Genomic DNA, 12,523 nt, shown 5'->3' with positions numbered 1-12,523 from the left:
TGATTCTCATTCCCATTCCACCAGGGTGGGGGGAAGAGAAGAGGGTTGATTTAGTGGCTTTGTGAACCTTAATTTCCACCTTGGGCTTAAACCACAACAGGGTATGTGAGGGAGTTGGGAGTAGACACAGACAGGAATGCTGACCGCAAGCGACCAAAGGGGCATTCCTTACCATATGTCCTCATGCTCAGTGTATAAAGAAGGGGACAGAAGGAAGGAGGAGGGACCTGCTGGACATCTGCTGGAAACTCAACTCAATGGAGAGTAGCCAGGCTAGGAGGTTCTTGGGGTTTGTGGAAGAGAACTTCCTAGAGCAGCTGTGCCTCTTCTGCCAGGTAACCAGTGACAGGACGAGAGGACTTAGTCTTAAGCTGCACCAGGGTAGGTTGGACATTAGGAGGAACTTTTTCACAGAAAGGCTGATTAGACATTGGAATGGACTGCCCAGGGAAGTGGTGGAGTCACCATCCCCAGAGGTGTTAAGGAAAGACTGGACGTGGCACTTGATTGTGTGACATCCAGGAATGTTGTTCAGTCATAGGATGGACTTGATGGCCTCAGAGGTATTTTCCAACCTATTTCATTCTGTGATTCTGTGGGGACATTAGGAGTTGCAACATTTGTCTTCCCATGGGCAGGCAGGTGTTCACCCATTTCCAGGGAGACTGGGCTCCGTCACCAGTAATGGTGACTTGGAAGACAAATGCTGTGACTGCAAACCTATCCCCTTCCTCTTCCTTCTCCCCTTCTCTTTCATATACTGAGCATAATGGTCTGTTGTGCTGTCCCAGCTGTGTGTGCTCCCAACTCCCTGTGCAGCCCCAGCCCAAACCAGTGCCTGGGAAAGCTGCCACTGCCTACTGGAGGACCAGGAAGGTGCCTGGGCTGCCCTGCTGCACTGCAAACATCAACACAACACAGAGCTGCGCCTCAGAGGGTCCAGTCAGCAGGAGCCTGCAGGAGTGGGAGGAGGGTAGCACCCGGAGCTCCCAGTCGTGCCACTGAGGCAAACTCTCCCAGGCTGATCCCACCAAATTTTGCATCCAGCAGGCAATTTCCTCCACATCTAAGTAGGAGCCTGTGCAGAGGGTGGATAGGAGGGGAGAGCTCTGGTTGTTGTCAGAGGGGTGGAGAAAACAAAACATATCCCCTGTCCCTGAGCACGTGCACTCCAGCACCACACGGATGTTGCAGCATCTCTCTGGCAGGTGCATCCCACCATACAGCTCCAACCTGAAAGAGTATCCAGGGGGTGGCTGCAGGAACACAACCAGCAGGTACATGATTCGGTCCTCAAAGACATTCCAGGATTCATGGATGCCATCCTTCCCGGTGGCTGGGTACATCTCTGGCATGGAAGTCTTCTTGCAAATCACTCGGCAGATACGGAGAAGGTCACGCACCAACTTCTGCACATCCCTGCACATCTCAGACAGTTCCTGCGTTGGCAATACATTGTACACAGAAAACATCCGAACACTGGGGTGCTGTCCCTTGAGGTCCTTTTCCTTCTCACTGTCATCCTCCTCCTCCTCGCTGCTGGAGCTATCCTGCCCAGTGCAGCTGCGAGAGGCAAGATGCATTTGCCAGGCCACCCAGCAAATCTCAGCGAGCATGGCTGCTGCAGCGGTGCAAAAGGGCCAGCTTTGCAATTTTGGAAGGAGTGAGGCTTTTTCCATGGGGCTGGTCAGCTTAACGTCCTGCCAAAGCCATGTCATCACCGGATGCAGAAAAACCTCATGCAGCTTCATCCACTGGGCTGTGACCACACTGACTATAAGATCGTGCATCTTTCCAAGCAGGATGGCCACCACAGCCAGGAGGAGTGTGATTACCACTGCCATTTGTGAAGGACTGAAAAAAATCATGAACATTATTACTGGTTAGAAACAACTCTGTCTGTGTGGGAGGGGACAGATGGGATTCTGCCCAGGTGGAGTGGTGCACTGCCCCCCACCCCCATAATCCATCCTTCTTGAGAGTTTCTTGTGCAGCAGTCAGCCATTGGCACACCAAGAGCACTACCCCACACCACACCCCCTGGAACCCCTAACCCAGCCCCAGAATGGTTGGCACACTGAAAGCCCCACCAGAGCAAATAAAACCAAGACCACGTGGCCTTCACGTTGGCATGACCCTACTGTTCTTGGACTTCTGATAGCTGATTCTATGATGAATCTAAAGTGGTGGCTATAATTCTCTCTCTCTCTCTTTCTTTACTTCTTCCACTTCTCTTAATTTCCTTTTCTTGATACTTGAGTAACTTAAACCTGGATGGGTTGGAATTTGCTAAGTCAGTGCTTTGTGAAATGCTTTAGGTTGACTGAATGTTTGTTTTAAATTTTTGCCACGTTCCCCTACTTGGCAAATTTTGCCAATAAAAGTGTGCTATTTTGACTGCTTGAAAAGAGTCGTAGTGTTTTTTCTGTGTGTGGCCTCAAGGTATAAAAGAGCTGAAGGCCACTTTAATAAATCCGTCCAGTGGGTTTTGGGGCTTTGTATCTTTTTGACACAAAATCCCTTCGAGGAGCTCATAAGAGCCTGGGGTCTTACACCATGGCCTGGAGGACATAAGAGAAAAGTTTGCTCAGCAGCTCAGGGTGGGAGGGAGCATGGGGATTGAGGCTTGAAGGGAAGGCAGTACCTGGCTGCAGGCAACACAGGGCCCATCCTGCCCTTGCCTGGAGCCTCCTTGTCAGCCCCTGGCTGGGCTGTACCCCGGCAAAAGGCAGGAGACACCCGAGCAGAGCCTCCCGAGACCCCATCCCTGCCACACCACGGCATCCCATGGAGCCAGGGGCAGCCGGCCCATCCCCAAAGCCTCTGTGGCATCCCTGGAAGCCCCTGAGGCCTTCTGCCCCCAGGCCTGAGAGTGGTACTGTGCCCTGCCCTGAGGTGTTCAGCCCTCACTCAGTGTTAGAAACCCCCCTGGGCATCATCCCCACCCCCCACCCATCCCAACCTTCCTCCTGCATCTGCACTCACTAATCACAAAAGTCCAACTACCCTGGGGCTGCCCGCTGTTGTCCTTAGGGACAGCTCCCATTGTGACCTGTCCTCTGTGATGTCACAGCCACAAGAGACACATCAGCTGGCCGACAAGCCCCAGCCTTCATCCCCACCCCCCTGCTCAGTCAGTTCTGGGCATTACCACCACAAGTACAAAGCCAGCAGCAGGAGCAAGCTCCCATGGGCTCTCCTGACAAAGTGTCCAGCCCAAGCCACACTGATGTCCATCTACTGCCTTGTCTGTGCCCTGTGAAAGGGCAGGAGTCACCTGAGCAGAGTCTCCTAAGGCCCCATCCCGGCACTGCCAAGGCCACCACTAAACCATGTCCCTTAGTGGCACATCTACACAGCTTTTAAATGCCCTCAGGGATGGTGACTCCACCACTGCCCTGGGCTGCCTATTCCAATGTTTGACCTGCCTTTCAGTGAAGAGTTTTCCTTATAGCCAACCTAAAACTCACCTTTTGCAACTTGAGGCTGTTTTCTTTTGTCCTGTTTTGTGAGCAGTACCACTTCTCTCAAATAGTCCATCTCCCCAGCCTTAAGGTGTGCACAGCAGCATGACAAGAAAGAATCATTTTACTACACCTCTGCAGCTCAGATTTCTGGACAAGTGGAGTGACAGCAGCAATGAGGCTTAAACACTGGTGCTAAGATAGGCCTTAGATGTCATTTCCTTGCTCTGGTTTTGCTCACATATAATTCTTGAAAGATTTGTTTCCAAAACATTAAGGGAAGTCCAACCTTCTTTTCCATGGGGAAAAACTTTCAAAGTACCATGAAAAGACAGGCCTAGAAATGTCTAGATATGGTCAGTTTGAATGTGGGTAGCTGATTTTGGATTTAGTTTGCCCACTCTTTAAATAAACACCATAATATAGGTTGATAGTGAAGTTAGCAGGGATGGGGAAAGAATAAAAGATCCAATTTCAGTGAATATGGAATCTGTCTTGGAATAAGTGTCCCATAATATTTCACAAATTGAAGGTCTGAGTAGTCATTGCAGCACTGGGAGCTCTGTAGTTTAGCTAGTCCCAATAATGTCTGGGGCTCTAAGTGTGTGCAAACAGAATACTCGAGCATTTGGACCACAGACACAAATCTTTTTTACGAAGTGTCCCATTCATTCTTCTACCTGAGAATCCTTACTAGGAACTTCAAAGGTCTTTTCGGAAAAGAGCTCCATAAAACTTTTTGATTTTCTTAAGGAAGGTAAAGAAATGTATTGGGCATTGCACACCACATAATTCAAGGTTGTCAACTGGACAGTTCAGTCAACCAAATCTTCACTGCCTTTAGAGTCTGAAAGAAGAAATTTTGGGAAAAAGAAAATGAAAATTCATGAGCGTCTGTTTTCTTCTGGTGGGCATTTTCTTTCAGTTATCTAATTTCAGTTATCTTTATAAAAGCATCTCCTGCATCTTTAATGATTTTTTCCCAAATCAGATTAACCTAGCACAGTGTTTAATAATGAATTCCACTCAGCATACCAGTAGAACAGAAAAGTTCTTTTGTCTGATCTTAGACAAGTTCTCTAATAGGTAAAAATGAGATCCACAGGGCAGAATATGCTAATACACTATGAAAAGAGTTTGTTAGAATTTCTGAAAGGTATTTGACTTATAGCACATTTAATACAGTTTCATGATTATCAACCCTTTTCAGCTTATTGCATTAGAAATGCATGAGGGGCAGAGGAAAACATTTGCAAAACATTTTTGCATCTTAACAGACTGTTCCCATTAAACTCTTACTGTACTTTAGCTTTGTACTTTGCTATTCAACTTTACTAGAACTGCAAAATATTTAGGTACAAGCCCTAAACCCTGTATTAAACTCTTTTAGTTGTGTGAGGAAGCTCAGCTTGCTGGGTTACATCAGTCTTTCATTTCATTCATTCATTCATGGCCAGGCTTCGCAAACGAAAATTTGGGAAAGGTCTCTACCCACGTTTGTTACAAGCACGCTGGTGGCTAAAAAGGCCAATACTAGACAAGCATGTCCGGTTGCAAAAAGCGCAGCAGAAAGACTCCTTAGGTGATAAATTCTGCAGGGCACATTTCTTTCTGCATGGTCTTTTCTCCTCAAGAGTGATCCTGCGTGTGTTCTCGAAGGAGACAGCTGCGTTATAGATGGTGTGTCTCCAGACCTCCTGTTTGGAGGCCAGAGTAGACCAGCTATGGTGATCAATATGGCCAAGGCTGAGATGTTGTTTCAGGGAGTCCTTGTATCTTCTCTTCAGGGCTCCTCTCTTGTGGCAGCTGGTGGCAAGTTCACCATAGAGCAGGATCTTAGGGAGGCGGTGGTCCTTCATCCTTGAGACATCAATCTTTATAGCAGTCTGAAACACACCCCTGAAACTTCTGGATTTTAATTCACTCCTGTCCTGTTCAGTGACTTTTTTTGCCTGTTTGATTGGAAGAATACATATGATATGAGTCCCCTGAGAACTTTATCCTGTGAGTAATAAATGAATCTGTGGCATCTGCTTTGTTGATGTGAGGGATAAATACCCAGCCTTATGACTGACGCTTATGTAAATCACAGCAAACATCAGAAGGTATATGACTAAGAGTGAGGTTGACGTCACCTAAAATTAGACATGTAGTTATTTGTTATGATTGCTTTATGTCTCACTTTGTTACCTTTCTCTAAAATGCAAATTCTAAACAGGAATGGAAGAGATCTAAACTTAGGCACAGTTTTAATATAGTAGATTGCAAATACTGAGAACATTTGGATGAACTTTTAGCTGTGAACATTTCAAAACAAAGGGGGTCTTGAGCTTTGTAGTTGTGCTACTCTGGGTTGTTGTTTAAGGCTCCTTGGGAATTCACAGAATCATAGAATCAGCTGGGTTGGAAGGGACCTCAGAGGTCATCAAGTCCAACCCTTGATCCACTACTGCTGTGGTTACTAGACCATGGCACTAAGCGCCACATCCAGTCTCTTTTTAAAAATCTCCAGGGATGGAGAATCCACTACTTCCCTGGGCAGCCCATTCCAATGTCTGACCACCCTCCCTGTAAAGAAATTCTTTCTAATATCTAACGTAAACCTCCCCTGGCACAACCTGAGACCATACCCTCTTCTCTTGCTGATAGTTGCCTGGGAAAGACAAAGATATTTCTCAGTATAGGACAGTTGAGCCCCTGATGAGCCCCTGATGAGCCCTGATGAGCTAGCTTTCTGCAGTGCTTGGATAAACATGAATTTAGATGCCATATGACTGTCAAATGTGTTTATCAATACATATTGATGTAGAGATATGTAAACGTATGTCTGTATTTGTTCAGAGGCCTGAATAAATAGAGGAATAAATTTAATTAGGCATTGTGATGTCTCTCTTACATTGTTAGTGATAAAAGTTCTGGAGTTTCCTCTTGTAATCTATATAACTGCAGGATCAGGAACAGCAAAAAGCGTTCAGCTGCTGCCTTTTGCACTGACAGCCATTCTCTGCCTCTCCTGGTGCCCTGCAGAAAAACTGAGTTGTATGAAGTCCTCGAGAAAACAGATCCAGTCTGAGGAAATCATGCTGAATAAAGCAAGATTCAAAAGTTTACGTGGTCCTGCAGATGTGCAAAAAGCCTATCAGAATAATAACGTATTGGCCTCATTAGAGACAAAGATGGACTAAGAACTGCATTTCTGAGGGTGTTTAATAATTAGAGGAGGACTTTAAGTCATACTGAATGGGAGGAATTATCCAGCTAGACTAGATATCATTACATAAAAGTTCATGCAATTAAACAGCATGAACTGAGATTTCTTGAGACCAGCATAACCTCAAGTGGTGACTTCTCCCTTCTGATATTTGTGGATTAAAGACACATACCTTCTCCAGTGTTTTTCCACTCTAGTAACTAACTTCAGACATATATATAAGCCATCATATTTGTCTGAATTTATTTTTTCATGTGCTGCAAATCTTTTCGTAAAGAAAACACTCATCTTGATAAAAAGCCACATAGATCCTGGAATAACATAGTTTTTCTTACACAGTCCCAAATGGGCAGAAGTTCTTGCCAAAGCAGAGCTCTGAAAGACTTGTTCACATCTGTGTCCAGATTAAATTCAAATGGCAAAGCCATTGGGGACCAATTCATAGCAGATGACAGAGAGGAAAGAAACGGGGAAAATAAATTTAGAACTGACATTTTCCTTAATGACTGTTTCTTTGAACTTCTTTTAGAAACAGCTCATTCTACTGCCAGGGGCTGCTCTTTTCCAGGGTCTCTTGTAAAAGTCAGCTGAATTTTGCAGCTGTTTTCAAGCACTAAAACCACGGGGCCTAAATATATAGACATACATTGATGTACCTCCTCATAAATTATAATGATGAACAAATAATTCTAATGACTCTACTTGTCTTTTCCCAGTAGGTATTTGGGTTCACTTTGAAGATAACACATGTTCTTATTTTTTATTTATTTTTGCTACCCTGGAGTATTTTTTCCTAATAATTTTTGCTGCAGAATCACCTATTCCTACATAGTAGCTACAGGAAGTTTCTGTAAAAACTTTTCTGTATCCAGTGACATCTGGCCATCTCAGTCAGCTCTTTATGCTCCGTCCCACCCATGTTATTGTAGCACATCAGTCAAAATTTTCACATTTACTCTATTATACTTGGGTCTTTTATAATAACAATCTATATTCTAAGGTGTACAATGACACAGCAATTTTTGGACTTTTCAATCCAAAAAGTATAGAAAAAGGGTTTGCAGGAAAATTACGGTTTCATAGTGAGAGGCTGGATGCTTATCACTGTGGATGCATAAAAACCTTGGAAGAAAATGAAATTCCATTGCTCGTCCCAGACCAATATAGCCTCTTATCCTTCTGTAGACAGAGCCTTGCTAAGGTATCCTATTTATCTGTGTTAGGGCACAGAAACTGTAACCCAGGATTCTTGCCTCACCTGAGAACCACGAGGAGACACCTTTCCCAAATCATTCACTATGGAAAGTGAGTGCTTAAGCACTTCCTGCATGCTATCTTCTTTACCCTGGAACAATCCTTCAGCTTTGGTACTGGGCTTTCCAGCAGTGTCTTCAGTAAGAAAACAATTAATAAACCAGGGGATTGAACAAACTAAATGTCAGACCTGTTGGCATTTGCTAACGAGAGAGCTGTGTTCTATAACCTGCTCAGGGATTTTCCAAGTGCTTTATAGACCTCAGTTGTCCTCCTCTCAAGCATCCTGCAGAACGTGTTTACCCGTGATAACCAGGGCAAGAACGAGGTGTCTCAGGGCATTAGATTTGCTGGTTCACTCGAGCCCTTTGAAGGCTGCCAGTGTGAGTGGTTCCATTTTTGCCTTTCCAAACTGGCGGCACTGAGGTGCATCAGCAGATCAGGGCACGATTAAAGGAAGCTCACACTGCTATGTCTTCCTGTGAAACTGCTCTTAGACAAGAGAACTGAAAGATTGTTCTTGTGCCATCTCAATTAGGAATAAGGAACAAACCAGACTCCCAGGCTCATGTAAAGTGTAATAGTTTTTATGAAACTCACCCAGAGCATATGAACCCAATTGAAAATCTCAAGTGTAAATCACAGCAGAACAGCTCTCTGTATTGCAGTTTGCCTCTCTGACTGTCTCTTGGCAATATTATGAAAATACCTTTTCTGTCATGTTGATATGTCCATTTTGGAGCTTGAATCCTATGGGCCACAGGATTACCTGACAGTGGTCTCATAGAAACTAAAGTGAGAAAATCAGATGGCTTCCATTTGCAGGAAAGATTGAGATTTTGAAAGCTTCAAAAGCTCAGTAGGGAAATGAGTTACAGGAAAATATTTGAAGCCTGGAAAGATCTGAATTAGTTGACAAGGGATTTTTTTGCTATGATTTGATTTGAACGATCTCATCTGGCTTCTTATTCCAAATCCGTAGTGACTCTTTAATACACTACTCATAACCCTTTTTTTCAGCAAAACCATTAGCTCAGCTGCATGATTACAGTGCCTGACCCACACTCTGATATTCCAATCACAAATACAGCTGCTGGATTTTGGCTTAAAAAGGGGCAGTGTAGAAAATGACAGCACTGGGAACCGACATCAGACTTTGCTGCACTAAGTAGTTGTTAGAAAACTAGTCCAAAATGGAGTGGTTTTTGTAAGGATTACTTTTTTAATTTTTTTTCCTGCACTATTTGGTTTGCATGTACTCAGCAATAGGTACTTCTGAAAGACTGTAAAAGGTATGACTTAAAAACTGTTTTAAACCAATGACTGTGCACTGTTGAGTTGGAGCAGACTATTGTTCAGAACTCTTCTGTACAGAAACTTGAATTTTTTTCCTGCTAAGCTCTGTCAGAATTGTGCATCTTGTGGTTTTCATCTGAACAGATAAAATTAGATTTTTTTTCTAGAGGCACATTTTGAACAAGAGAGTCCCTTTTTTTGATTAGGATCTTGAAGTAGCTTGTGTTGAATGTCCCTGAGGCTGAGAAAGGTATTGAACTTCCTCTCCCATGTCTCAGGGAAATATTTTATACAGTCATGGAATTGATACTGTTGGAAATGATCTCTTAGATCCACAACTCCAGCCATTAACACAACACCACCATGTTCACCTCTAAACCATGTCCCCAAGTGCCACATACGCATATTTTTTGAACACTTCCAGGGATGCTGACTCCACCACTTCCCTGGGCAGCCTGTTCCAATGCTTAAACACCTTTTTGGTGGAGAAATTTTCCCTAATAACCAATCTAAACCACCACGAGCACAGCTAAAGATCATTTCTTCTGGTCCTGCCAGTTGTTAAGGGGGAGAAGAGAATGACCTCCGCCTGGCCACAACCTCCTTTCAGGGAGTTATGGAGAGTGAGAGGGTCCCCCCTGAGCCTCCTTTTCTCCAAGCTGAGCCCCCCCAGCTCCCTCAGCCACTCCTGGTGCTCCAGACCCTTCCCTGACTCCACTGTCCTTCTCTGGACATGCTCCAGCACCTCAATGTCTGTGTTGTTGCCCTCCTTCCCTTCTCAGCAGACCCTGCTGTGCTCCCTCCTGAGGGGAAGGAGGCAGCCATGGGCAATCCCTGGGGGAGTCTGGAGCAAAAGGGCAGGAAATCCAGAGCCGGGCTGACCGGCCTGTTTCCCTGAAGGAATAACATTGCATGCCACAGGGTGACACTGGTGAGGGGAGTGTGAGGAAGGAGGTGATGGTCTCTGCTGTCACCCCGACCCTTCAGGGAGCAGCCCCATGAAGGGCAGCAGAGCCACTCCTGGCACTGACTGACTCCTGGGATGGACTGACAGACTCCTGGGATGCACTGAGTGATCCTGGGCACCAGGGAAACACACAGTCCATGATCCCAACTGAATGGACAGGGGTATGGGCTTTTAACTGATCGCCCTGGAGAAACATCCCGTGTAAGACAAAGCTCTTTCTCTATCTGACCACATCTCTAAAATTTTGACCTTTGTGATGGCTAGGTCAAGAATTTCAGTGGATTTGATAAATCCACTTGGATTCATGCAGAAAATTGATCTGGATTTACTCAACTCTGGAAATACATGCAGGCAGTTCTAGGGAGGATTTCTGCGGATAGTGTTATGTGCCTGAAGAAATTCAGAATCTAGAATAATGCTCTTAAGTGCCAGAGTTGTGCTTAAGATCCATTTTTTATTTGTCTAGATCCTTTTCTGGTTCTGGACATTCTTGATTTCTGATTTCCTTCTCATTTTTCTGTCTTTTCTGCGATCTTATTGGGCTGAATTACCACTTTTGTCCTGTTTCCATACTGGATACTTGAAATCACTTTTCAATCCATTTTTCTTTTGGCTACTTGCAACCATTTAAGTTCCTTGATGCAAGTTTTTGAGGTTTTTTAAATGATATAGTTTGTTGTTCTGCAAAGTACAAAGAAGTGGCCCGTACTTTTTTGGGGGGGTGGGGGGAAAGGTGTCACTTTGTTTGCTTTTTCTGGTGTAGCCTGAAATGCTGTTTATTTATGACCACTGAGATTCCTCTAGGATGAGAAGAGCTGTAGTTTTGATCATATCAAGTTTGAGAGTCATAAAGAGAAGATCCATTTCTCATTTTATCAGGAGGCTTAACATAGCCTGAAGGAAGAAAGAGGGCATGTGCATAAAGAGACAAAGAAATTCTTGTAGTTTTATATTCTAGATTTCTTTTATTGTGCCTTGGCACTGTGTGAGAAAAGAACATAAAATAAGTTTTGCAACCTGAAATATTTCTTTAAGCCCAGCTAGGTTTTATCTTAATTCTAAAACCACATTGCTCAAAAGGTCAGTGTCTGCTGGCTACCAAGTTAGGCTTTCATCCATATCCATTTTAATGTTGAAAAGGGAAACAAGAAAAAATATTCTCTTTATTATATACTACAAGACAAAATATTCTGTTTGAGGCATAGATGAGGCAAGACCACAAATACCTGAGGAAAGAAGATCTGTCTTTCCCAGGACAACCAGTTGATGTACTTTCATCTGGCAGTAGAACATGCCATAATTCCATCAGCGGTACAGAAAGTGACATTGCCATTTAATCAAGAAAGTAACACTCTCAACCTTAATCTGTGGTTATCTGTGTGCCCTCTTATCTCTGTGCTTGTGGAGAGAACAGCACAGATTAAATGGCAAAGTCACTGAAATTATCTTGGTCCAAATTCTATAGGCCTGATAATGAGAACTTAAATTTATCTACACCAGATCTTAAGTAGTTCATACCTTGCTGTAATCTGTAGGAAATTGTGACTGATATTCAGCTCAAGATTGTAGCCCCTTAAATGTCAATACCTACACTGTAAGGTAGATGTCTAAGTTCCTTTTATTGTCAGTGAGATTTAGAGAATTATATTAATGAATTTTTAGAGGTGTTCCTCTTACCCTGAATTCACACACACTTTTGTCATCTGAATAGCTCCCTGGACTCCAGACTTGCTGAACTCCTACCAGATCCCTACTGACTCATGGGAGTTTGGACACACAACCCCTTTGTAAATATTTGTGTTTTGCTTCTAACTTGAAATAAAATAGTTTTTCATATCCTCCAAACAGAATCTTTTCCTTATAGAGGATTTCAGACTGTTGTATCATCAGTTACTAAGTACTGCTTAGGAAATGTTAAAAGAAGAAAGAAAAATGAAAGATCGAATGAATGAAAGTGGGAATGATCAAGAAAGAGGAAAAATAATCTTCACTGACGAGAAAATAATTCACCTCTGTTACTTTGTTTTTATTTTAGGAAGGATTAATTGCAAGGGATTACAGATTCTCTCAACTACTTACTTTTAACAACTGAAAGATGGAAGAAACAGAAATCTTTTTTGAAATATGTGGGGGTAAGGGTCTACTTTCACACTTGTCTGCTAAACAGATTGCAAGGAGGTGTATCCTCAAAAGGGTTAAACTGATTGTCAAGTATAAGCCGAGTACAAGTCCTTTCCTCACACTTTGTTCTCTGAAATAATCCTATTAAAATAAGAAAATTTATTACATACCTATCTTCACAGATTTTATCAATATTGAAATCTCTTAAAC

General features: G+C 43.5%; 1 protein-coding gene across 4 annotated transcripts; it reads right to left on the bottom strand.

Annotated features, from left to right (window-relative positions):
* Window positions 1-428: 428 nt before the first annotated feature.
* LOC113958675 (inositol 1,4,5-trisphosphate receptor-interacting protein-like 1) lies at window positions 429-2,575 on the bottom strand. 4 transcript variants are annotated; one of them, XM_027667136.1, is made up of 2 exons: window positions 2,091-2,575; window positions 429-1,854 (listed from the first exon to the last, which is right to left on the bottom strand). In XM_027667136.1, the coding sequence occupies exon 2, from the start codon at window positions 1,842-1,844 to the stop codon at window positions 858-860; it is 987 nt and encodes a 328-aa protein (XP_027522937.1). In that variant the 5' UTR covers window positions 1,845-1,854; window positions 2,091-2,575; the 3' UTR covers window positions 429-857. The 4 variants fall into 4 exon arrangements, with proteins under 4 accessions (XP_027522937.1, XP_027522935.1, XP_027522934.1 ...); XM_027667134.1 differs by having other exon boundaries at window positions 2,112-2,575; XM_027667133.1 differs by having other exon boundaries at window positions 2,142-2,575.
* Between the last annotated feature and the right edge of the window lie 9,948 nt (window positions 2,576-12,523).

The sequence above is a fragment of the Corapipo altera genome, unplaced genomic scaffold, assembly GCF_003945725.1.
Source record: "Corapipo altera isolate COAL_440 unplaced genomic scaffold, ASM394572v1 230, whole genome shotgun sequence".
Taxonomy (NCBI): Eukaryota; Metazoa; Chordata; class Aves; order Passeriformes; family Pipridae; genus Corapipo; species Corapipo altera.
The sequence above is the reverse complement of the archived record's forward strand: the minus strand, read 5'-3'. Positions and strand labels throughout refer to the sequence as shown.

Excerpts from the sequence above, each read along its gene's own strand:
- LOC113958675 (XM_027667136.1), bottom strand. The coding sequence starts at position 1,844 with ATGGCAGTGGTAATCACACTCCTCCTGGCTGTGGTGGCCATCCTGCTT.